This window comes from Hetaerina americana, unplaced genomic scaffold (assembly GCF_022747635.1).
Source record: "Hetaerina americana unplaced genomic scaffold, ioHetAmer1.1.p SCAF_86, whole genome shotgun sequence".
Lineage (NCBI taxonomy): Eukaryota > Metazoa > Arthropoda > Insecta > Odonata > Calopterygidae > Hetaerina > Hetaerina americana.
This window is the reverse complement of record NW_027287494.1, coordinates 1,121,086-1,147,753: the sequence shown is the minus strand read 5'-3', so window position 1 is coordinate 1,147,753 and position 26,668 is coordinate 1,121,086. Positions and strand designations below refer to the sequence as shown.

General features: G+C 39.3%; 1 protein-coding gene across 1 annotated transcript; it reads left to right on the top strand.

The window, feature by feature from the left end:
- Window positions 1–10: 10 nt before the first annotated feature.
- HPS4 (Hermansky-Pudlak syndrome 4 protein) lies at window positions 11–26,668 on the top strand. The gene is made up of 9 exons (XM_071597348.1): window positions 11–329; window positions 416–650; window positions 4,110–4,448; window positions 5,159–5,253; window positions 6,462–6,531; window positions 8,301–8,462; window positions 11,471–12,763; window positions 15,525–15,829; window positions 25,083–26,668. The coding sequence occupies exons 1-9, from the start codon at window positions 322–324 to the stop codon at window positions 25,249–25,251; spliced, it is 2,676 nt and encodes an 891-aa protein (XP_071453449.1). The 5' UTR covers window positions 11–321; the 3' UTR covers window positions 25,252–26,668.

Genomic DNA, 26,668 nt, shown 5'->3' with positions numbered 1-26,668 from the left:
TGGGGCGGGCACCGTAGACGCCAGGGTTGGGGTAAATAATTAGTTAACTATGCAATAATTGATTACAACCCGGCATATTTTTATCTGAACTGATCCCCTGAAGCAATTGATGCGTAAATTTGGAGTAACTATTACCTGATTGCGCACGAATTGTATAACCGTGGTGAATGACTTAGCCTATTGATTATGTAATGTTTAAATCATGCTGGGCTTGAAATTTTTACGTCCTGAGTTGAAGAGAGGCAGCCCCGTTAGTTCGGGCAACATGAATTATATTGCAGCTCTTAAAAGTGTTTCGATCATGAGGTAGAAAAAAACAAAATGGCAAAGTAAGTAAAATCTTTTCAAAATCCCGATTTTCCCATACTTCTTTTTTCATAAGAATTTTATAGCCACCTCTTAATTTTTTCTTCAGGGATTTCAATATCGTGTTCGTATATGATACCCAAAGGTGTCAAAAAGAAGACGATGACCCCCAAGATGCCCTTCTTTATTTTCACCCGGGATGGGTGAGCGATCAGCAAAGAATGGCCCTTGCTGGGCAGCTAATGGGCGCCGCTCATTTCTTCCTGGCAACCTTCAGTTGCCCAAAAGTATTGACTCTTCAACGAGGGAAGTTCGTTGTTAGACAATTTGGTCGATACATTTTGGTAAGCATTTCGAAGGGAGATTTGAAACACTTAACTTATAACCAAGTTGTTGACTGAAATTTGCTGCCCTTAACTGTTAATTGAAGAGTATATTTTATGACCATCCATAACTGAAAGGTCAGGTGTGCATAATGCTCGAAGGTAAATGCTGAAACCTTTCCTTGTTCAATCAAAGTTGGAGGATCTTCACCCCTTCTCTGCTATGGTCAATTCACAATTAATGCTGCATTAATAAAGGTGGGACTCAGTGTAAAATTTCGTCATTAGTAGTTTGAGGCTATCGTTGAAGTAGTTTATTAAATCTGAAACATCATTTTGCATTATTTATTGGCCATTAAAATGATACCCCAAAAAGTAATGATTGAACTTGACGGTTTCCAGGTTCACTTAATCGAAGTTGTATAAATTCACATTAAAAGAATGAAAAGCATATCTTTCCCATATTTTCCATTTGGTAGAGCATGTTTGTGTGAGATGGAATCATCAGGTACGTGATGATTACGTGTCATGGTGAAGCACAATGTACAAACAATGAAATTCTTTATAGATAAAAATGTCGTTCCTCTGAGCATTTATTCACAAATTATCCAACACATCTGCCATTCTTACTATTATCCCTGGCAGGAAACAATGGGCACCTCCGCTTCAGAGGCCTTGTCATGGCAGCTTGAGGTTTTCCAAAATGCTGCTTTTTCAGGCTGGCTTTGGTATGGGAAGAAAAAAAGAAGTCTGCTGAAGCCAGGTCAGGGCTGTAGGGGGACTGGGGAAGTATTGCCTTAATGTTCTTGGCCAGGAACTCTCTCACATGCTGTGACATGTGATTTGGCATGCTTGGAGGATCCAGTTAGCGGCAATCTGAGCCCTGAACAATCTGTTCATATGGTAGAAGCTTTTTTACAGCCTCTTGAGCACTTCCTTATAGGTCCCAGCATTAACAGCCTGTTTAAGGTGCACAAACACCCAATGGACCTCACACCCATGCTGTCCAAAATACAATGAACATGGATGTTTTGGGCTGGGATACTTGGAGTTGTGCCAGCCTGAACTTGTAGTTTTGCATTGTGCTCATACTCAAGAACTAACACTTCATTGCTAGTATGCACGTAGTCCAAATAATCAGACTTTCTTTGTTCATGTTCCCAGAAGTTCTTGAGAAATAAGCGCATAGTTTTTTCTGTTTGTTGGATAAAACTAAAGGGACCAACTTCGCACACACTTTTTCATCTATTACAAATATATATTATGTTCAATGGATTTTGTTTGTGCCACCATGTCCTATATCATGCAAGCACTGCAATGATGTTGAATTGTATGCTCCAATTTGCCCTTTGACCAACGGAAAAAATAGGCATTCACTTTAACCAAAGCCCTGCCTCTGAAAATAATCACAGGCAACTGAAGCCAGTTTGCACCGGGTTGATTTTACCCAAACTCAAGTGCCCAAGCTGCTACCATGCATCCTAAAAATGGTAAATTTGAAAAAGTTTTTGACTGGAGACCTCAGTCCACTAGTTTCTCCACAGCAAGTTCCATCAAAACGTGGCCCAAAAACTCCTGATGAGATTTTCCTGCACAAAACCATCAAAGAGCTAGGAGGAGTAAAATATAGTGAGTGAGACTTTGTAAGATGTAGAAATCACATGGTGAATTATTTGTTGATGTCACAATTGTAGTAAATTACTCTATGGTAATGTAACAAATATAATTGTCTTTATTTGAGATTATGTACCTGCATTAGTAACTCAATGTGGCAGGAAAATGTTAGCATGTCATTTGGTTAACATGAAATGTTAGTGTTGATCCCCTATAGTTCATGTTAATTGTTTACCACCATAAAATCTTTGATAGTGAAAATCCATACCTTGTTACACCAATCCATGTAGTCAAGAACTAGCATGTGGCACAAATAAGTGATTGATAGGACGGCAGTAATGAGCAATTTTGACCCAGGAACAACATAGAATAAACCACAGTAATCATAGCAGATATTACTGAGATAAATGGTGGCAGAGCTCAACTCGTACTTAGCCGTACAACATGTGAAATTCACACATGCTGAGGGTAAGAGGGCCAGTTCCACCCACAGTGTCACAGGAAGACTGGCAAAGTCACCGGGATGGTTTCAACCCTTTGGGTGTCCATATTCACCAGAGATTGGAGCCTTATGGTCATATGTCTTACCCACTAGGCTATCTTGAAATCAATTAATTTTCTCAATAAATTAAAGTCATGGCAGGCGCAATTCAAGATGGATGAGGAGAAAGTGAGAATTAAGAGTTAATTCTCCTCCAAAAATTATGAGAATAGAGCTTTAATTGTACCATTATGAAGGATAACTGCAAAAAATGAAGACTTAAAAATGATTTCTTTAATTTCATAACAAGTGTGTGAAAGTCTTCCCGACAGCCACCGACAACATCTTTCAGCTGAAAAGAAATTTGTGGAATTATCATGAAATACATTGCATCTGGAAATGCTTAGGAATTCAGGTAGTCAACCTGAATTCCTTATGTAATGGACTTGACTAATTGTCATTAATTTTAGTTGAACTAATTGAAATTTTGTCTAATGTTTGACATTTAGGATTGGTTCTCAAAATAAAACTTTAATTTTTTCCTCACATTTACTTTACTACCATAATTTCTCTTCTATTTTTGTTTATTTAAATTTTTAAAGTTGTTAAAGGATAAGGACAGTGAATGTGTTGTTTTGTTCCAAAATCCCTTAACTAGCTTACCCTCTCTTTCATAATTAGGGTGTGAAAATATAATGGAAAATTTCATCGGTAAAGTAACAGATGTGTACAGCTGAGCTAGCTAACACAATGAGACAGGAGTTAACTCATGGAAAAGAATGAGCTCTCTAGATGGACGACATTTTGTATCTTGATTTTACTGTCTCATAAGTGGAACATTAGGGTTTTGGGTACATATTCCATTTAAAAGTTCATTTCAAACTTATTTTTTTCATTTGTTACTGTGGTTGGAGTGTAAGTCATAATGATTCTCCCTCTACCATTATTTTATGTTGCTTTGAGGGAGTAGTATATTTGTCAATTTAATTATTAAATTCTCATTTATTTCATCAGGATTTGTGTAACTCAAAATGCATAGTTATAATTTTAAATGATATCAATAATGCTCAGTAAAATTTCATGTTTTGAGTGAATCATTTTTTTAAATCCAACCCTGGGTTTAAATCCTTCAACTAAAATTGACCACAGACTCACAGAACATTAGGCTCTGAATCAGAATTGAAGTCTTAAATTATACAGTTTAATATCTTTGACAAGTTGTTTGATAGAAGCAATTCTACATTGTCATTTTCCTCATGTTGAGTACCGCCTCCTACTCTCAACTGAAAAATGCACTGTCATTCATGTTGTAAATGCTTCTAATCATTAACCAACTCCTCTTGAAAGAGCTGAACGGCAATAACTGTGGCAATTCCTGTCTTCAGGCTGTTGGAACTGATAGCGGCACTCCAGATTGGTTACTTCAGATACAGGCAACTTCCCTGGAATCTACCATTGGTTTTTACCACCGGGATTTGGAAACGGTGGCCGCAAGCGCTGCAGCTTCAGTTCCCATGCCTTCTCCACCCGGTGGCGAGGACCAAGAAAATCAGCCTGGCAGCTCTAAAGATGCTCAGAGGCAATCTGAGAGTGCCAAAGAGTTGGAATATGAACAGAGAGCAGCCCTGGCAGAGCGTTTAACGCAGATGCTGGATGTTTATGTTCCAGTTCTGCAGTGCGCCTCAAGTCCCTTCTCTCATGTCCCCACTGTACTTCTGCCAAAAGTGAGCACTCACTTGCGTTATTCATTTAGTACTCTCCATTGGCCTTGGTGTGCACAAACTCAAAAAAACACTCGGACCATTTTTAATCTTATGCGAAACTCAGGAAGTATTTTGGATATTCTGAAATAAAATTAGTATTTGACTAATTTTAGATCAGGATGTGTACCTTATCTTTCATTTTCAACTGCATAATAAGTTCACTGAAACTTCTGCCTGGGCTGGGGAAATATTAATAGTATGACATTGTTTTTCTAACAGATTGATTTAACTTTACCTCAAGGCTTTTTTTTGTTACTCTTAGTTTTTCCTCTGAAGGTAAGGAATAATTTTCCTTCTCAACCTTTTACTTATCCCCCAGAGATGGTTCTCTTGTGCTTGTAAGTTATGATCTGGTTTTTGCTGGTTTATCACACTTAAAAATTTTGAATATAATCCTCTTGCTAATCTTGTTCGGGTGCATATTTAATGGAACAAGTAAAGTGCTCAAGAAAGTGAAATTATACTTGTGGAGAACTCATGGAATTTCTTGGTGGCTAGATGCATAGTAGGGATCCATTCAAACCTTCTTTGAGTAATAGTATGTGATTTGATGTACAATTTTTAATGTACATATTTATAAGGCCATAATAATACTATAGAATGGTCTTTCAACATATTACTAGAGTAGCATGCATTAAATTATTCATCCTTTTTTCTCTTTACTCTTTCAGAGTGCAAGTAACACATTCCTGGAAGCATTTCACATCCTGCAATGTTGTCAAGCAAAGAATGGAGTACTAGGTGGTCTTATATTGTACCAAAACAAGTAAGTGGACATACATCATAATGGCATGAACATTTTTTTGGCTGGCTTGGTATTTTGTGGGAAAATATTGACATCCATTTCCATTATTCTGAGTACAATGTGCAGCGGGTTAGTGCCTTATCTTGTGTCATAAATGTGTTAAATAGTTGACATTGTGTGTTCCAAAGATACAGCATATGATAAAATACAAGAAATATTAATCTATGCCCTCATCATAAAAATATGCATGGAATAGTTTCACTGTTTAACCTGAGACATTCCAATCCTGATGGTTTAAGGTACCTACAAATTAATAAAATATTTTCATTCATTTCTTCCTTAGAAGAAGGAGAAGGGGCATTTTGGCATTAATGAATTAATTTGAGGCTTGAGTTAAACTGAGGCAGTATCTTCCCCTGTAGCATTTTTGTAACAATTATACATGAGCTATGTACCCTGGTAACTGTCATAAGGCAACCTGTCTACTCTGAAATTACATGGCATTGTTTTTCTTCCTCTTAGGGAATATTGGAAAATGCCAATTTGTTGCTCATGCTGAGAAATAGTTCATTTAAGTCATGTATCAGAACTAAAGTGAAAAAAATCTTGCCCAAGAAACCAGCTCACCTAAAATATATGTACAATATATATATATATATTTATAAAGTATATATATATATATATATATATATATATATATATATATATATATATATATATATATAATATTTCTAAATATATATGTCTAAATTTTTTACCAATCATGAGTAGCTTGTCAGCGCTTAATACAGTGCCAAAAACAGACTTTTTGCTTTGATCATGCCCATATTTTCTCAGTCTATTATTATTAAGTATATGAAATGACGAATGAACATTATTTTAACTCAATTATAGTGGTAGCTTGTGGAAATTGAAACACTTGGTGACTCCAGGTAGGAAGTCGAGGGCTTGGGAAATATTTTCCTTTTAAATTGTTTAATACATTGTGCATTTGGTGAGTATAAGAGCATACTGCTTTTCGCTGTACATATTGGCTTTTACTTTTTCACAAAATGAGAATCCTCTGTTCAGATTGAGAGGCATAAAGTCACGACTTTGTACCTGTGTTAATATTTTCAAAATGTTCACAAATTGAAAAAATATGAATGCGAGAATTATCAGCCCAATTGGACAAGCAACACTAGACCAGAGATATTGGCAAGTGATAAATGTATTTCTCTTCCCTCCAGGGTGGTTGCTACACAGCTGTCCACTGAAGTAACAAAAAGACTGGTCTACACTGACCCATTCCGAATAAAAGCAAGTATTCACTTAATGTCTCTTATTGGAATACTGTGACTTCATAATGCTCAGCATATTTTATCTGTTATCTCCTCATATTTTCATCCATTATTCACAATAACATTCTGAAAATACAAATAACAGATGTCTCTATATTTGTGAATAGTTTGGAGTAAACAGTGAAAGTTCTGGAAACTTAACTTAACTTTGCTAAGCACTGATTGGGTTGTGCATTTGGTTTGTGATTTTTTTAAACGTTTGATTAATTATGGAATTAATGGGATCATGCACGTGTTGTAGATGATCAGAATGTCTGATCTTTCATTTCTAAAAGACAAAGGGGTGCACAGATAGGTGTTTGAAGGTTTCTTCCATGCATGAAGAAAGAAATGTCCTTAAGCCTTAAGAATGGTGTATGCATGTGGCAACTGCCTCATTTATACTTTTTATGCAATGCTCTGTTATTATTTTGATAATATCAAAATTTGTGTTAGAAGTAACCATTTTATATGCCTATACAAAACTTTTGTACTTATTAAGGTTGAATGTCCATTGACTCCTGTGTTTATTGGGAGAGATACAATGTATGCAAGTATGTATTAGCAGAGGGGTGACACCCCCGTTAGCTCAAGGCATATTAAGTTTTGGGGCAGCACTACATGTAGGATGAAACTAAATGTGCTACATTGTATGCATTTACAATTTAATTGGAATTTTTTAGGAAGTGCTTTCAATGTAACATTAAAACTGTGTTGCTCAATAATGACTCGAAACAGTGATCTAATTGACATAAATAATAACTGCAACCATTTTCTATGCCTGATGAGGGAAAAAATACTTAGTGTAAGTATTTTTCTGCTAAATTGGCTTAATATTTTTGGTCAAAATCAAACCCATATTCCTCTGGCCCATAAGACGCATGCTAATTTTAGAACACATTTCGGAATAAAAAGGTGTGTCTTGTGGGCCTGGAAGTATGGTATTTTGTAAAATTTACCATCTCAATCTTTGATGATTGACCAAAATGTTACAGTTCACTAGAAGAAAAATTTATTGAATGGTATGTTTAGGTAATGTTGGAACTTGATTTTGTGAGCCATAATATCAATTGATTGGAATAAAATCCAAGCAGTGCCTGTTTGAAGCTAAAATGCAGTATATTTTTGATGTCATTAGTCATATTATGTGAATTTTCAATTTCTGTTCCACTCTATCACTATCCTTCCCACATGACACTCAACTGAAACAATATAAGATTCATATGTGGTGTAAAATTTCACAGGATTTCCAATGAAGTCATTTTAATTGATGTTTGAGCTTTGGTGTATGTGCCAGTTATCAATGCATACAAAAAGTTCAGTGATTTGGTAATTACTTGAATTTAATTTTGCAATTTATTTTTACAGGCAATTAACTCATGAAAATGAAAGGTAGCATTTGAAAGTAAATTTTCTCTTTCATTGGCAGTATTCATTACTGTTTGGTTGTCTTTAAATTTCATATGAAATTCAAAGAGTATGCCCATTTTATTACTAAGTTCAGATAAATATTTCTCTCTCATATCATTGGCTTCATTTGCTTGTATAGATAAACTTTTTGCCATTCTATCATTGTCATTGATACAATGATTAAAAGTTATTTGCATAATGTCTCCCCAATTTTGCCGGAAAATATTCAGAGAAGTTTCATTAGTAATTATGTTGATGCATTTTATGCTATCTCTAAAATAGTTCGATGTTTTGTAAAATATTTTAAATAACTTTGTTGTGATTATTTATTATTTTCAGTCCCCAGCCGAAAGTGTATGCGGAGCATTCCGACCGCCCATCGGAGTACAGCTACTTCGTGTCTATATAAAGAGTAAGGAGCTCAAACGTTTACATTCCGTGGTGGATTGTGCACAAGAATCATTTGCAGCAGTTTCCTCGTTGCAGCCTGCCCCTAGAAAGGTAAAGCTTCATTGCTACTCACTGGAGTATATCTATTTCATCTCTAGCCGTAGTCATTATTTCAAAATGTGATATTCATGGCTTTCACGTCTGGCCATAAACACAAAACATCAGTTTTGCAGAACTTTTAGAAATTTTATTTATGTCATACAGTTTGATAAACATGCTGCAAGTAAAATTCTAATAGCTCCTTAGCTGTTGGGTTGTAGTAAAGATTGTGCAAAAATGCACCAAGTTTTTTTTTATAAATGGTTCTTCTAGTACTTCAGATTTGCTCTTTAGCCTGAAATGTACTTTTGTCGTGAAGGCCTTGATTAAGTATTTATTGCCTTTGTGAATCATTGTGGTTTCTCTAAAGGCTCTTTTGCTCATATCGTTTAGTTAATAATAAATGAGGCTGTGAAAATCCTTATGGTCATTGCATTGCACATTAGTTACCACAAATGCACCCTAAATATTTTCAGAAAAAATGTGTATTATGCCTGGAAAATTGTTTTATCTTTATGAAACTTGTCAGGGCCAGGAATAATGTTTATTAAATGTGTGATTAAGCTAAATGGAGAAATGCTACATTAATATTCCTCTAATTTTTTTACACTTGCAATTTACAAGAGAACCCCTTATTTCTACTTTTATAGGGATCTCAGAGAAAATGTGTAAAATGCAAATGTGGGAAAAGGAGAATTTTCCAAATTGAAAATGTTTGCTTTCTGCCTTGTGTTTCCATTGCCATACAGGGTAATATTTATATGTCCGAGTAATTGAGGAAAACTTAACACATGAGAATCTGAGCTACCTCTCCGTTTGACTGGTGCAAACAGTTGCTCATACTTCAAAATTTTTTACAAAAATAAGATTATTTGTCATTCAATGTAGTTTTGATGTGATCAAAAAGTTTCAATACTTTTTATTATTCAGGAGCCCGTCGTCTATACATCTGTTGTGTCAAGGTAGTTAATATGTTCCCAGTTTTAAGTCACTAGTTCTTGTGTTTTTACCCTTCAAAATGTTTTGGTAAAAGTAATTTTCATTCTTCATAGTTTCAACTTATTTTTGATATGAGTAGGGTATTTTTACAATATTGGGTATTGTTACAATATATATTACAATTCAACTCCTGGTCATGCAATATAGTCATTTCATAGCACTAGTCTTTTTCTGGTTGACTGAGATTAAGTAATTCACATTTCGATCATTACTGGCACTGTACAGCTCATATTCTAAAACTTCCCTAAAACCATTAAAATTACTGCTCCATATTGTCTTTTTTAAGTGTGTATGAACAAAATGTGCTGTACAGTAAGGTTAAATCACAATGAGGAAGTAAGAAGGGAAGATCTATGCCAACACTTAGAGATAAGGTGGGTAAGATAATAGTTGACACAGAAATATCCAAGAAAAATGGAAGGAATATATAGAAGAACTGTATGATAAAGAACTTTGACCAACATGGTTAGACAAAGAAAGAGAACATGACGTAGAGGGTGATAGCTTAGGTCCAGGCATACTCGACGAGGGGATAGAAAGGGCATTGAGGGAGATGAAATTAAAGAAGGCCATGGGGGCAGAAACTAAAGAAGGCCATGGGGGCAGAAACTAAAGAAGGCCATGGGGGCAGCATTCCTAAACATTTCAGTAGTTCCTGCGGAACTACTGAAATGTTTAGGAATGTGTGGGAGGAAGAGGCTAAATGGACTGATCTGTATTATTTATGAGGAAGGAATCTGGCCGGAAGACTTTGTGAGATCAGTGTTAGTGCCTATTCCGAAAAAGGTAAAGGCTACATCATGTGAGGACGGCAGAACAATAAGTTTGATATCCCACACAGCTAAAGTTGTTCTCAGGATCATAAAGAAAAGGATAGAGACTAAGGCAAATGATTACTTAGGGGATGATCAATTTGGGTTTAGGAAGGGGAGAGGTACGAGTGATGTCATTGCAGTAATGAGATCACTAATCGAGAGGAATATAGAATGCAACTTGATTAAAGAGGCATTATGGGAAGAACTAGAGGTAGGAATGAATTTCAGTGAACAATTTATAAAATCAGTAAGGTTCGCTGATGACCAAGCTCTAGTTTGTTATTTAGTCGGTTGCAAGCATTGCTGAGTGAATTGAAAAATCAGTGCGATTAACATGGGATAAGAATTTATGTGGTTTTCCAGAAAGAGAAAGGCTAAGTTAAAAATTAAAATAGGGAGACAAAATCTAGAGCAGGTGGAACAGTGTACGCATCTCAGAAGTGTTTTGGACTAAAATGCTCAAAGTAGTCGGGATCTAAGGAGAATCGCAATAGGCAAAGAGGGTCTTCACAAGGAACAGGGAGGGAATTGATGGCGGGGACATTGAGGAGATGTTAAGGTTCGTTAAAGTTTTATGTGGAGCATAGTTATGTACAGTGCGGAAACATGGTCACTTAAATAGAATGATAGATGTAGATTTTTGAAATGTGGGTGTGGAGAAGAATGGAGAAGGTGAAGTGGACAGAAAGGTAATCAAAATGAGGAAATGCTAGGTATGGTGTGCGAGGAAAGGGGATTGTTGGGAGAAATCATAAGGAGACAGGAAAAATGGATAAAGGGCGTATTGATATTTAATTTTATGTCTAAGGCTGTGATGGAGGGGAGAATGTTAGGAAAAGGAGGAAGGGACAGGAAGAGGATAGGAATGTTGGACGGGATGAAGGAAGTGTATGGAGTTGGAGAGGGGCCTGTTGTAGAGTAGGATCTTGGGTTGTGTAATGTTAGGAAGAGGAGATGATTATTGGGTGGTTGTCTCCATGCAAAACCTACCTTGAATGGTAGATTACCATATTTGGGTAATGAGGAAAACTGAAAATGAAATTTAGTAAATACTGGGTTCCACACATGTTGAGAAAATATGAAATTGTATCTGACTCGATAAATTGCAGAAAATGTAAAATCCAAATAATGCTAATACAGGATTTGACTGTAGTATGTTTCCCATTATATTTATTTTGAATGATTGATTGCCCTCTATAATTTCAGGTGTCAGTGCCAAAGGCTCTACCAAGCAAGGAGCAGCAAACCAGTATGAAGCGAGATCCTTCTAGAATACTGAGTGTTTTGGAGGAAGGAGAAGGCGAGAATGATATATGGGGAGAGGGTGTGGAATCTCCGAGAGCGAGTGGGCAGCTCTGGAGCAAAGCCAGTCCTGGGCCAGTCAGCCCCAGCAAGGTCCTCCTGGAGCAGGTGATTTCCATATGCAAAGCCGGCCTTGCTGGTATGTCTAGTCAAAAGAGCTCAATGGATGAAAGAGAAGAGGAAGTCAAGGATTTCTCTCCCAATCAAAATCAATACTTCTTCAAGGAAAGAAGTCATAGCTTAGAAGACTTGAAAATTCGACCTTTCCCGATGCACCACCATGCATTTGGCATTCCAAGACATGAGTTTCTCCGGAGTGTGGGAAGTGGAAGCCCGCAAAAGGATGATCTTAATGAAGAATTCAGTGGCATTGGGAATGGATCATGGCCAGGGCTCAAAAACCAGAATGCATGGTCAGGAAAGAAAGTTTTCAACACAATTACTGATCCTTATTATCCAGTTTTTCGTTCTGATGGACTTCCAATGTCCCGCGCTCTGTTTGATGAATGTATCGAGATGCATTATCAAGCCCTGAAACATGACAAGAAGGCCCCTGACTTGAAAAATCGAAAAATCAGTGGAAAAAAGGTTGTTGAGAAGCAGCGGGACATCAAATTCTCCAAGGATGCCTCCAAACCTGAACAAGCTGCAAAAGTCGCTGGTACAAGCTCTGGATTGTCCCCTACAGAGAGCGTGGATCGATCAAAACAGGAACAATACAGGCGTTCGCTCTCATTGCCAATAAAATCCTTTGCTTTGGATGGGGATGATACATCTGAAAAAAATGATGCGGCACTGCAGAGGAGGAATAGAGCTGCCTCGGAATGTCCTGGGTTCGTGCCAACTCCCGGGCCTGAGCAGACTCCCCTGAGTCCATTGTTACTTCCGTCTGGTCTCCCCATTCCACTTAATCTGGAAAAATTTTCTCGGGGGCCCATTCCAGAAACTCCAAAAGAGTCGGAGACTGGCAATAAAATATCTGGTCAACCCACTATTGCATCCTCCATGACAGCCAAGTCTTCAAAAGGAAGTGCCATTGGGAAGGCTGACGAGGGGGGCAAGCTGGCAAATGGGGATGATTCCCTTGATGACAAACTAGAAGCAGTCATTTTGTACGTCTACGGTCAACACGACATGTCCCTGATGCTCATAATGGACGATGGCCGAGAAAGTGATCCTGAGCTGGTTCATTATCTGGTGAGTCAGCCTTGATATCAAATTCATATTTAACCATTAACATGTTAAAATATCCACTTTTCCATAAATTCATCTCCTCAAACATGCATATAAACTAATGACAAGTGAATTGGTGTGTAAAAAGTGACTAGTTAAAAGTTCTACAGTGAAATTGTTCTTTCTTGATCAAATGAATGGCATTGTTATAAACACTTTGAGTCATTGACTTCTGAGAACTTCTATTTGGTCTTTCTGTCTCTGTACCTGGGAATCTGTTGAATTGATTCCACTCGTGGCAAATTTGTGACTAATGGCATTATTATTGTCATCCCCCTCTCTCTCTCCGCATTGTCATCTGTACGTTTGCCTACTAAATTGTTTGAATATAATACAAGCTAGTATAGAAATTTCCACAATTGCTGAAACACACAGTTTTAAGTTACGCATGACCTGGGGTTTGATGTGATGGCATCATCGAAAGGTGCTACTTATGAGGGTAATGCCAGAAGTACCCGACCCAACAGAGAAAACACAAACATTTTGGAAAAAAATGTATTAATTTTTCAACATAAACTGCTTTCAGCTCCCTACACTTTTCCCAGCGATGTTCAAAAGTTCAATACTTTTTTTATTATTAGAACTGTCCTGCTCCTCAAAATAGCCATTAACTGCCGACATCACTTCTTCACGGTCGGAAAATTTTTGACCACTGAGCCATTTTTTCACGAACAGAAAATAATCCAAGGGGGCTATATCTGGCAAAAAGGGTGCATGAGGTAGCAATTCAAACTTAAATTCATGAATTTTGGCCATTGCAAAAACGGATTTGTGAGCTGGTGCATTGTCTTGAGGAAACAACGCCTTCTTCTTAGCTAAATGCAGCCATTTTTGCTTGATTTCTTCGCTCAAATGTTGCAATAAGTTCGCAAAATACTCTCCGTTGATATTTTTTCCTTTTTCAATGTAGTCAATGAAAATTATCGCTTATGCATCCTACAAAACCAATGCCATGACCTTGCCTGCAGATGAAACGGTCTTCGCATTCTTTGGAGCCGGTTCTCCCTTTTGAATACATTGTTTTGATTGTTATTTTGTCTCGGGTGTGAAGTAATGGACCCATGTTTCATCCATGGTAATGAAAAGGTACAAAATTCTGCTTTGTTGCTGTGAAACTCTGCTAAACACTCAATTGAAACATCTTCAAGACTTTGGTTTTGCTTGAGTGTGAGCAAATGTGGCACCCATCTTGCACACAGCTTTCTATGCCCAAATTTTCAGTTAATATGCGATGTACCGCACTTTTTGAAATGCCTACTATGTCTGCTTGCTCGTGCAGACCCAGTCGATGATCATCCAGTTTTACTTGGTAGATTTTCTTCACCATTTGTGGAGTCTTCTCCTCATTTGGTCGACCAATGCGATGCCCATCCTGACAGCTCGTACGGCCTCGTTTAAACTCTGCTTTCCAATATTTTGTTGTTGTAAAACGAGGGAGTAGCCTCACCCAGCAGAGTAGAATCCAGTTCAGCTTTTATATTGGTTGGGCTGAGGCCTTTCAAATAAAAGTATTGTATCACATAACGATGACCAATTTATTCTATTTTCTCAAATTAACCGAAAACGTTCAATATTGCTTGCTGCGAAACAAATACTATACAATAGCGTCTTCAAACTTGAAACATATGCTATATAGATTGCATACTTTTGAATACAGTGATATTTTTCAAACAACTTCCGCCATCTCTAGGTCAGGTTGGATACTTCTGGACCTTCCCACGTAGAATCAGTGATTCTGTGATGTAGTCAGCAAAGAGGGGTGGAAGAAAAAGGGTGATATGTTGGTGGTGGAAGAGGGAGGAGAGGAAAGGGCTCTATTGTGCGACTGCTGCAAGGATTGGGGAAAATGCAAGATACCTTTAACAAGGGTCACCTGAGGGTCATGGATTCTATTTAAAATCTCAATATTTTTTAGAGCATTAATCTCACAATGGTGGCTTCTGGAGTGCATAATGTTCACATTAAATTCACCCGTGTGGTCACTGTTTAAAAGGTGTATTGTAATTTTGGTAAGTCGGTCTGGCAATAAGCTTGTCACAATTACCACTTCATGGGTATAGTTTCCAACTTTAGCCTCGGGACCCATTATGTCTTTACTCTTAAAAGTTTCCAGCCACAACTTTGCTTGAAACTTTTAGTCTTAAATTTTCATAGTCAACCCTCCACCCACTCCTTCTAAATTGTACTAGAATACATTCTAGTCTCTAAAGAGCATGTTTTATTTCTATCTTTCCTCCCAAACGAAGCATTTTTCCTTCTGGTCATTCCGAAAGGTCAACAACACAACCTCGATTTCATCTTTTCCTTGACCCATTGCTGAAGTCCAATCTTTGGGCATTATCATCGGGTGTTTTCTTCCAGGAAAATCCTCAGTTGTTAAAAAGATAGTGCACCCTGCAGTCGGACTGTCTACCTATTTTGTCATCCCATTCTCCAGTACATACCTCATAATTTCCCCATTAAATGAATTTCTACATCACCCATATGTACTTTTATATTTAAGCACTAAAACATGATTAATCAATGCAGATGCTAAGAAAAAGTAACTCCTGCAACTGCAAGCTCTATGTTGGAAATTCTAGTTTGTCTTTGTCTTTTTCTTTCTCATTCCAAGAAATTACATTTTTGAGGAAACTCCTATTTATCTAAGATATTTTTTCTTTTTAGTGTACCAAGCTTAGCATATTTCATTTGTGTTGATGCTCTCCCTATGTTGTTATTTCAGTGGGAAATATGTGAGGAGGGTCTTGGGGGCTTGGAGAGTCAATTGGCCCATTGCTTGGAGCACCATCAGACTGTTGGGGGAGCGAGTGGAGGAGGCGTTGGGGTGGGAGAGCTGGGATTCAGCTCGGGGCTTGGCATAGGGGATTTAAGTGAAGGGGGTGCTTACGGTTTCTTGAGCTTTGACCCAACAGGCGAGACGCTGCAGTGTGGTGGCAGTCGTCCTTGGGGTGCACCTGAAGCAGAGGTTGCACAACAACTTCATGCTCACTTTCGTTCCATGCCAGGTCTTTCAGAAGTTGTTGTCAGGTAATGCTTTTCTGTTAAATCATTGTGTGGTTAACCTGCTAGGTATACATTCAAGAAAATTCATTCGGTAATTCAATTCATGTGTTATGCATGCTGTTTTGAATATCATGGTGACTTCAGAGATTGCAGATGTAAGGAATGAAGGGCACCACAGTAATTAATGGGATTTTCTCTTAATAATTTTCCAAAATACCCATATACAGGTACCTGTACATGGGTAATTTGGAAAATTATTATTTGGACGGACACACACACAGAGAGAGAGATAGATATATATATATATATATATATATATATATATATATATATATATATATATATATATATATATATTCATATATATATATATATACATATATACATATACATACATACATATATATATATATATATATTATTTTATTATTAGGTAATCTACCAGTTAAGGTAGGTTTTTGGATGGACAAAATTACTAATTCCACAATTTGTGACCCCCAGCAAAAAAAAACCTCCTACTTTACATCAGGTCCCTCTTCATCACTGAGTACTTTCTTCCTCCCTTCATCCAGTCCAACATCCCTATCCTGTTCCTTCCCTTTCCTCGTTTGCCTAACATTCTCCCCTCTATTACAGCCTTCAACATCCCACTGCCGGTCAATACCCCTTTCATCCACTTTTCCTGCCTCCATAGGATTGCTCCCAACAAACCCCTCTCTTCGCCCACCATACCAAGTACTTCCTCATTTGTTTTCTTCTCTGTCCATTTCACCTTCTCCATTCTTCTCCACACCCACATTTCAAAAGCCTCCAGTCTACGTCTATCCTCCTGCTTCAATGACCACGTTTCCGCGCCGTACATAGCTACGCTCCATATCAGTGTTTTTACGAGTCTTTTCTTAACATCCTTACTCAACATCCCCGTCATTAACTCTCTCCTTCTTGTGAAAGCCTCTTTGCCTAGCGCAATTCTTCTCCTTACGTCCTTACTACTTTGACCGTGTTGGTCCAAAACACTACCGAGATACGTAAACTGTTCCACCTGCTCTAGTTTTTGCCCTCCTATTTTAATGTTAAGCTTAGCCTTTTTCTTTCTAGAAAATCGCATAACCTTTGTTTTATTAATATTGATTCTCATCCCATACCTGTCGCCCTGAATTTCCAATTCACTAAGCAATGCTTGCAGCCCCTTGGCTGACTGACAAACAAAAGCCTGGTCATCAGCAAACCTAACTAATTTTACGAATTACCCACCCACTTTCATTCCTACCTCCAAGTCTTGATTCTCATCCCATAACTGATGCACTGAATTTCCAATGCACTAAGCAATGCTTGCAGCCCCTTGGCTGACTGACAAACTAAAGCTTGGTCATCAGCAAACCTAACTGATTTTACGAATTCCCCGCCCACTTTCATTCCTACCTCCAGTTCTTCCCATGCCTCCTTAATCATTTCCTCTACATACAGGTTGGTCAGCAGCGGTGATAATGGGCAACCCTGCCTTACACCTCTTCCTAACACTGCCCATCCGGACTCCCCGTTCCCCACATGCACCTGAGCATAGACATGTACAGGTTGCGGATTAGCCTCCTTTCCCTCCAATCTATTCCTACTTTCTTCAATATATTCATTAGTTTTTCCCAATTCACTCTATCAAATGCTTTTTCAAAATCTACGAAACTGGCAAATACCTCCAGGTTGTATTCTATATTCCTCTCGATTAATAATCTCATTACTGCAATGGCATCACGCGTACCTCTCCCCTTTCTAAACCCAAACTGATCATCCCCTAAGTACTCATTTGCCCTACTCTCTATCCTTTTGTTTATGATCCTAAGAATAACTCTAGCTGCGTGGGATATCAAACTAATTGTCCTATAGTCCTCACATGACATAGCCTTTACCTTTTTCGGAATAGGAACTAAAACTGATCTCACAAAGTCATCCGGCCAGATTCCTTCCTCATAAACCCAGGAATCGACCCCAGGACCCTCCGGTTAATAGTCCAACGCTCTACCCCTTGGACTACCGCGACCCATATATATATATATATATATATATATATATATATATATATATATATATATATATATATATATATATATATATATATATATATATATATATATATATATATATGCATGTGAGAAAATCATGTGTGATGGTAAAGAGATGAGTACTATCGAAGAAAAGTAGGGATGTTTTAAGAAAGTGATATCAAAGCCGTAGGGGAAACTATGGGAATCGTTAATGGGAAAAGGACAAGGAAAACTTGGATCACGGATGAGATGATTAGGAATATAGATAAGAGAAGAAAATGGAAGAATGTAAACACAGAGGAAAAAGGAAATACAGAGAGTTGTATAATAAATTGAGGCGCATAAGAAATAAAGCAAAAGAAGCATGGTGGAAGACACAGTCCGAGGAAATGGGAAGTTTGCAGAGGAAGGTTGAAATTGGAGCGCTGTACAGCTAAGTTAAATCATTGTCGGAAATTAAGAAAGGGAGATTAATAATTAAGAATCCTAACAGTTAAAGATAATGCAGGTAAGGTAATAGTTGACACAGGAAAGATCCAAGAGAGATGGAAGGAGTATAAAGAAGAACTGTATAGTAAAGAACTTAGACCAACAAAGTTAGACATTGAAGAAGGATATGATGTAGAAGAAGATAGCTTAGGGCCAGGCATACTCAACGAGGAGATAGAAAGGGCATAAAGGGAGATGATACTAAATAAGGCCGTGGGGGTGGATACCATTCCCGCGGAACTATTGAAATGTTTAGGAAAATGTGGGAGGAAGAGGCTATATGGGCTGATCCGTAGTATTTATGAGGAAGGAATCTGGCCGGAAGACTTTGTGAGATCAGTGTTAATTCCTATTCCGAAAAAGGTAAAGGCTACATTTTGTGAGGACTACAGGCCAATAAGTTTGATATCCCATGCAGCTAAAGTTGTTCCAAGGATCATAAACAAAAGGATGGAGAGTAGGGCAAATGATTACTTAGGGGATGATCAGTTTGGGTTTAGGAAGGGGAGAGGTACGCATGATGCCATTGCAGTAATGAGATTATTAATCGAGAGGAGTATAGAATACAATTCGATTAAAGAGGCATTATGGGAATAACTAGAGGTAGGAATGAATTTCAGTGAATAATTTATAAAATCAGTAAGGTTTGCTGATGACCAAACTCTAGTTTGTTACTGCTGAAGTAATAGAAAGATATTAAAACATGGTAAATTCCATATTTTATTATAATGTAAATTTCTAAGAGATCTTATTTGTGAACAATTACTCTTTCAATATCAGCTAATTTTGCTGTAAACTGACACTGTGAAATAAAGAGTGGGAAAACAGTCCTGCACAATGTGTCTCCAGCATGAACAATCTTTTGCAATTGGCCCGAGGGTAACCAAAAAACACGGGTGGACTTACAAGGCAAACATAATGTGTGCAATCAGTATTATTCTTGAGAATAGGGGGAACCATTTTAGTAAGCAGCAAAGATAAAGCCCAAGCTATAGAAAGAGCCGTTAGCCGTTGACTGGGCCGCGTATAACGAATTAAAATAATGCAAAACATCGGCCTGATATATCGGCCTGTGGCAGATTTTACACTACCCACGTGCGCTGATATGTCAGCCTGCTGGCAATAAAAGGGTTTTTGTCTGGTTGAGTGCCTTTGCCAGTTAAGCTACCACGGCATCATCTCACTGTGCTGCAATGTATACTTTTGGCATTTTATTTATGATATTTCATCATAGCATCTTGTTGCTCTATAGCCCCCAAAATTTTCAAAATTTTGGAATGTTAGAGGATGCCTCAATAGCATAACTGGCGGGGCACCTAGGGATCCGGTGTCAAATCTTGATCAAGGCAAATGATTTTAACATTTTGAATGTGTATTGTTTTCTACATTAACAGATAGCAAATTTCCCATTAAAATAAGAAGTATATTCCTCAATGTTTGTTTATAACGGCTGGTTATTTCTATTTAATTAGCGACAGTGAATATTTGTTGATCTAGGGAGAAAAGTGTATTGGCGCATGTAAGCGCTATTTAATTATGTCGTGCATAAAGGAAGGTGAAACCTTGAAAAAGGTTTCTCCTTTCTTAATTCGCAGAGTTTTGTCACAGATTGTGCCTGGGGACCCAAAGAGCGTGAAGAAGCTCCGGGATGGTACACTTCTTATAGAGACCCTGAACGATACACAAAGCGAAAAACTGCTTGCTATGGGAATGCTCCATGACATTCCGATTAAGGTGGAGGTGCACCGCACTCTTAACACCTGTCGGGGAGTCATCAGTCACTACGACCTCCTATACGTGGACATCGAAGAAATCAAGAGAGAAATGTTCTCTCAGGGAGTGACTGATTGTCGTCGACTCACCACAAGGCGCAACGGAGAAAACGTAAACAGCACCTCCGTGATCTTGACGTTTGCGCGTGATAGACTACCCGACAAGGTGTTTGTGGGCTATGAATCGGTACCAGTGAGGCCATTCATCCCAAATCCCGTGCGTTGTTTCAAATGCCAACGGTTCGGCCATGTCGCGTCGCGCTGCGAGGGTAAGGCCACCTGCCCGCGCTGTGGCAAAGACGCGCACGAGGATTAAGAGTGCTCTTCGGAACCTCTTTGTGTCAATTGCGAGGGTACACACCCAGTGTACTCTCGTGATTGCCCGAAGATGAAAGAAGAGAGGAAAGTCATGGAGATAAAAACCCTTGAAAAAATCCCATATGCGGAAGCGAGGAGGAAATACAGGGCGCTAATCGCTCCAACTTTCTCCCGGTCCTTTGCTTCCGTTGCAACCACGCAATGTGTAAAGTGTACCATCGCCACGCAGACGGAGATACCGAAAGAATCCCCAATTGAAAACACGCAAGTGCCTAAACCCAAAAGGGTGAAGGATGGAAAGAGTAAGGTGGACAAGGAGCCACCTACTCCTGTGGGCCCTTCAAAGAAGAGCCCACAAAAAACCACCAAGGGGAACACGCCAACAGGGCGTGAGAATACACCTTCCCCGCCGCCTCCAGTGAAGCCAAAGAAGCCGGAGGTAATTGAAGAGGACCAGAGTATCTCTGATACTGAGGTCTTCGCAAACGAGTGGAAGAGGAAACATCGCTTCAAGCGATAACCTCAATAGAGTTAGTCATCTCCCTTTTTAGTCATCTTATTTATTTATATATTTATTTATTTATTTATTTTAATTTAACACTTTAAATGTGTTCCATTCTGCAGTGGAACTGCAATGGCTTTTATCGGCACAAGGAGGAGCTGGCCATTTTAATCCAAGATTTTAAACCCTCTTGTATTTGTCTCCAAGAGACCCATTTTAAGGCTGAAGATAAGGGTATTCTGAAGGGGTTCACTGTTTTTAGAACGGATGACCTAAGTGGCCAACGAGCCCAAGGGGGAGTAGCAGTTGCGGCCCGTGAGGCCCTTTACACCTCGCGAGTCCAATTGAACTCTCCATTCCAGGCCGTCGCTGTCACGGTGCACACCCCTGAGAGGATGACGTTATGCAACGTGTATCTGCCAGAGGGTGCACCGGTGACCCGCCTGAACCTTGAAGCCCTTGTCCACCAGCTTCCTCAGCCGTTCATTTTGATGGGAGATTTTAATGCCCATGATCCTCTCTGGGGAGGGCCAGAAACCCAAAGCAATAGGAGAGGTCGAATTTTATCCAACTTTATTGAGGATTTTAACCTGTTTTTATTAAATAGCGGCGAAAAAACCCGCTTTAACAGCTTCAATGGGGAATTCTCAGCAATAGATCTTTGTCTATGCTCGAGAAGTCTAGCCCCAAAGCTAAAAATGTCCACCCACAACGATCTCTGTGGGAGTGACCATTTTCCTCTTCTACTCGTCAAAGAAGACTCTTCGCCCACCATTTCAAAACCTCCGGAAAAGTGGCGTATTAACCGTGCGGACTGGCCACTTTTCAAGCGTACGTTTACATATAAACACGACGCAAGTTTCGACGCGTTGCACAACGTCGATAAACTAAGTTCAACGCTGTTGGCGGCAGCTACCAAAAGTATCCCTCGTACGTCCGGGAACATTAATCGAGCTCCTGTCCCTTGGTGGAACGGGGAATGCGACCGGGCGATTCGGGCGAGGAAAAAAGCATTGAATATTTTTAGAAAATATCCCACGGCAACTAATCTGGCATCGTACCGCCGCCTGAGAGCGCGAGCTCGAAGGGCCGTGAAGGAGGCCAAGAGGGCTTCCTGGAAAGAATACGTCTCTACCATCAACCATCGCACGCCACTTGGTCAGGTATGGGACAAAGTGAAGAAAATCTCCGGGTCCAAGGGCTCATTTGTCATCTCGCCATTGCTTGTTGCTGGCCGGGTGGTTAATTCACCTGCCGAAATAAGCAACATATTTGCCAGTCAGTTCGCGGCCAATAGCAGTGACGAGGGCTATGCCGCGGACTTTGCGAACCTGAAGAGGCGATGCGAGAGAGTCCCTCTCAATTTTGGTGCAGTTCCTACAAGCGAATATTACAATGAGCCTTTCACGTCCTGGGAGCTTAAATCCGCCATCGAAGACTCCCATTACACCTCGCCAGGGGCGGACGAAATCCACAACGCATTTCTCCGGAACATTCCGGAAAACTCGATTGGGGAGGTCCTAAATACCCTCAACCAACTTTGGAACGAGGGCAGTTTTCCAAATGCCTGGCGAGAGTCCATCGTGATACCAATCCCAAAACAGGGCAAGGACAAAAATGACCCGAACAACTACCATCCCATATCTCTCACCAGCTGCCTGTGCAAGGTGATGGAACGGATGGTAAACCGACGTCTCATGTGGTGCTTGGAGAGTCGACACCTGCTCTCCGACGCTCAGTGCGGCTTTCGGCGTGGCAGGTCCACGACAGACCATCTGGTGCGCACTGAGAACTTCATCCAAGAAGCCTTTCTCCACCGTCAACACGTCATAGCAGTCTTCTTCGACCTGGAGAAGGCCTATGATAGTGTGTGGCGATGGAGAATCCTCAACACGCTCCACAAGTGGGGATTTAGAGGCAACATGGCCCTATTTATCAGAAATTTTTTAACTAACCGCCATTTTAAAGTAAGGACTGGGAAGCACTTATCCCGATCTTTTACACAGGAGAACGGGGTACCCCAGGGTTCAGTACTGAGCGTGACGTTATTTGCCATCGCCATCAACGACGTGGTGGAATGCATCAATGCCCCGGTGATGTCATCGCTCTATGTGGACGACCTAGCCATATTTTGCCGGTCGACACGACTGCCAAACGCTTCCAGGCAAGCCCAGGTGACTCTGAACAAACTGGGAGAGTGGTCGCGAAAGAACGGATTTCGTTTCTCCATGGAGAAAACGAAATGCGTGCACTTTCACCGTCTTCGCGGTTACCACGTTACCCCGACCCTAACCCTGTTGGGTAGGATTATTCCATTTGTGGAGTCCGTCCGCTTTCTCGGCATGATCCTGGACCAAAAGCTGAACTGGCGGGAGCATATCCGCGTGTTACGCGAGAGGTGTCGCCAAACCCTCAACGTTTTAAAGTTTTTAACTCACTCCACTTGGGGAGCAGACCGCACCACCATGCTTTTATTGTACAGAGGCTTGGTGCGATCCAAACTGGACTATGGTTCCATAGTGTATTCCTCAGGACGAGAGTCTTACTTGAGACCACTCACATGTCTCCACAATGCTGGGATACGGTTGGCCACCGGGGCATTTAGAACAAGCCCAGTCCCAAGCTTACTTGCAGACGCAGGGGAGCCTCCGTTGGAAACCCGCAGGATGATTTTAATGGGCAACTATGCCTGTAAAATTTTATCAGAGACAATCCACCCTTGTTTTAACATAGTTTTTAACCAACGGTTTTTAGACTTATTTAACAGGCGGAGAAGGGCAACTAGGCCCTTTGCCGTTCGTTTTAATGATTTTATTAATGAGGTAAATTTTACATTTCCTCAAATATGCCCCGTCTCCTATGCTAAGTATCCGCCTTGGTTAACACCAATGCCGGATATTAAACTCATTGCCAGTGCACGCCGCAAAGCCAAGACGACCGATTCCGAATACCAGCAGCTCTTCAGTGCCGTCCTCAGCTCACTTTCTGACTTTGTCCCAGTCTACACCGACGGGTCAAAGTCAGAATCTGCATGTGCCTATGCGGTCGTGTCCCACTACCATGGAGTCGTGAGGAAAAAACTGCACACTTCTTGCAGCATTTTCACAGCCGAGCTGTCAGCCATAAGGACGGCCGTAGGAGAAATAAAAGAAAGCAATGGCTCTTTCCTCATCTGCACAGACTCGTTGAGCGCCCTAAAATCTTTATCGGTCTTTGCACCTGTGCACCCGATAGTCCAGGAGATCCATTATACCCTGTTGTCCCTTCAGAGAAAGGGGAACAGGGTCTCCTTTATATGGACTCCTGGTCACGTCGGCATAAGAGGTAACGAAAAAGCTGACCAGGCAGCGAAGGATGCCCTTCGACAACCCGAGACCGACTCCACCTTGGTTCCAATGGAGGACGTAAAGGCCGCCTTGCGGAACTCGGTCCTGCATCAGTGGAAGGAGACTTGGCAGTCTCTGCAAAATAATAAACTCAGGGCAATAAAACCGGTCGTTTCACCATGGTCCTCTTCCATCCGGAACATTCGGAGGGAAGAGGTCATGATTACGCGCCTGAGAATAGGACACTCTGCCCTCACTCATTCGTACCTCTTTGCGGAGGTAAAAGAACAGCCCCGCTGCAATGAGTGTTTCCAACCCCTGACGATAAAACATATCCTGACGGAATGTACAACATACCTAAGGGCCAGAGACATGTTGAAGATAAGGGGAGACTTAAGAAATATTTTAGGGGATGACTCTGGGTCTATAAACCGAGTCTTAAGTTTTTTAAGGTATACTGGTTTAATGGGGCAGCTTTAGCTTTGGAGATCATAATTTTAATGCTTTTGATTTTAGCATTTTCCTTTTTTTTTTGTTTATTTTATTTATTTATATATTTATTCGTATTTATTTGCTTACTTACTCCTAGTTTAAAAGGAACATAAGTTTTACGTTATGACAGTGGTGCAAAATGACCATAGTTGTCGACGCACCCTACAAACCCCTAAAACTAACTAATATTGTGGCTCAATGTAATGGAAGAACCTAAAGTATGTATGTTGGTCTTCGACAACATTGATTATCATGCATACATGTTTTGTAATTAAGGGATGAGATTCCATGGAAAGGAGGGACTAATTAATAGCTAAAATGTTTCATACCTATGCATAGGTGTGAGGACTACACTGTGTATGGATGCCAATGCTGTCGTTCGGAGGTGTTTTATCAACAGCCAGCCGGAAATAAAGCAGGTCTGCCAGCACCATCTGACCTAATGGGCGTGGTACCTCTCAAAGCAAGACGCCGACTAGAGAGGGACTATGGAATTGTCCTTCTTTAGAGCCAGTCCAACTTTCTATCACCTTTATATGTGTTTTAAGCACATTCCCCAAAGATATTTTTTTAGTAACACCAGTGCTGAATGCATTCAAATTGTTTTTAAGCTTATAACTTCTGCAGGAAATAACAGCTATCAATGCAAACATTGTTGCCATGACCTAAAGTCCAATTGTCCTTCATTAATGAGCTCAATGTCTTTATTAGGACTTAAACTGAAGCTATTTTAGATATTTGTTTTTCAATCATTTAAATAACAAAACTTTACTATGTGCTACTTATGAAATGGCTGCTGTGCAGTGTTCTTGAAATAATATTAGACCTGTGTAGGTATTTTTAAAATTCAGAAGTTATTGCTGTAGATTGCTTTTTCAACTATGACCGTTTTAACTATTTTGCTTATCAGTATGTAAATTGTTTTTATCGGCAACAGCTTTCCAGAAGCAGCTGGACATTGGTAAATTTAACAATTCTTGTATTTAAGATGCTGAAAACTCATCTCGCTTATTTTGCCGTAGTGATTTTGTGGTTGATACTACTTACATGTAATGTTTGCTATTGTGGTAGTGGTTTTTGTACTCTAATGTCAGTTGATGTAGTTCCTCTAAAATAGAATTAATCTTTATGTCAAAGTTTTCTGGTTTTAACTCATTCTTTTAAAGATGGTGGTGTTCTGGTTCAAGGCTGTGCAAATCATTTTGGATCGTTTGTTATGGTGACAATTGAAATGATTTCAAATTGTTTTTGTAGCATTTCATTAGTCTTAAAAGAACAATGTTGCAATGCCAAATCATGTCATGATAATTAAATATTTGTAAGTTGTACATAGTGTATTGTGGATATGTTATGTTATTTATTTCTTGTGATGTCTCCATGAAACTTTTATTTTTATGTAAGAGTGTAAAATCTTTATAAATATTTTTATTAAACTTAAGTCATGCTATGTATTTCTTAATTTGTATCCAACAACATGGAAACTACACATTCATGACAAGCAGGCATGAATTAATACTTTTAAATTTTTAGCCTTTTTTATTAATATAACACTCAATATCACCTTTTCTTTTTGAAGACGTTTACTAATGTACATTAAGCCAAAGTAAGAAAATCCTCATGCAACGAAGGCACATAAAAATTGAGCAAAAAATGCAATTTTGTTTTAGTTGCATAGTTTCAGTGCAGACAAGTAAAAGTATTTATACTTTGGAAAAAATTCCTGTACGTACTTGTTCATGAAGTCTTGAAAAATAAGTCGGAGAAAAACTCATTTTTGGGGTCTAATAATCATACATTACTGTAATATTAAAATGTTTGTTTAAAGTACCTAATTTGAATGATTTTACAGAATTATGATTTTTCAATGGCAGATATTTAATTTAATGAAAAACTAAGGCCGTATGAATATTACGGGAAGAATCAAC

Excerpts from the sequence above, each read along its gene's own strand:
- HPS4 (XM_071597348.1), top strand. Across the intron at positions 6,532-8,300 it reads CTGACCCATTCCGAATAAAA|TCCCCAGCCGAAAGTGTATG; the intron begins GCAAGTATTCAC and ends TATTATTTTCAG. Across the intron at positions 8,463-11,470 it reads TGCAGCCTGCCCCTAGAAAG|GTGTCAGTGCCAAAGGCTCT; the intron begins GTAAAGCTTCAT and ends CTATAATTTCAG.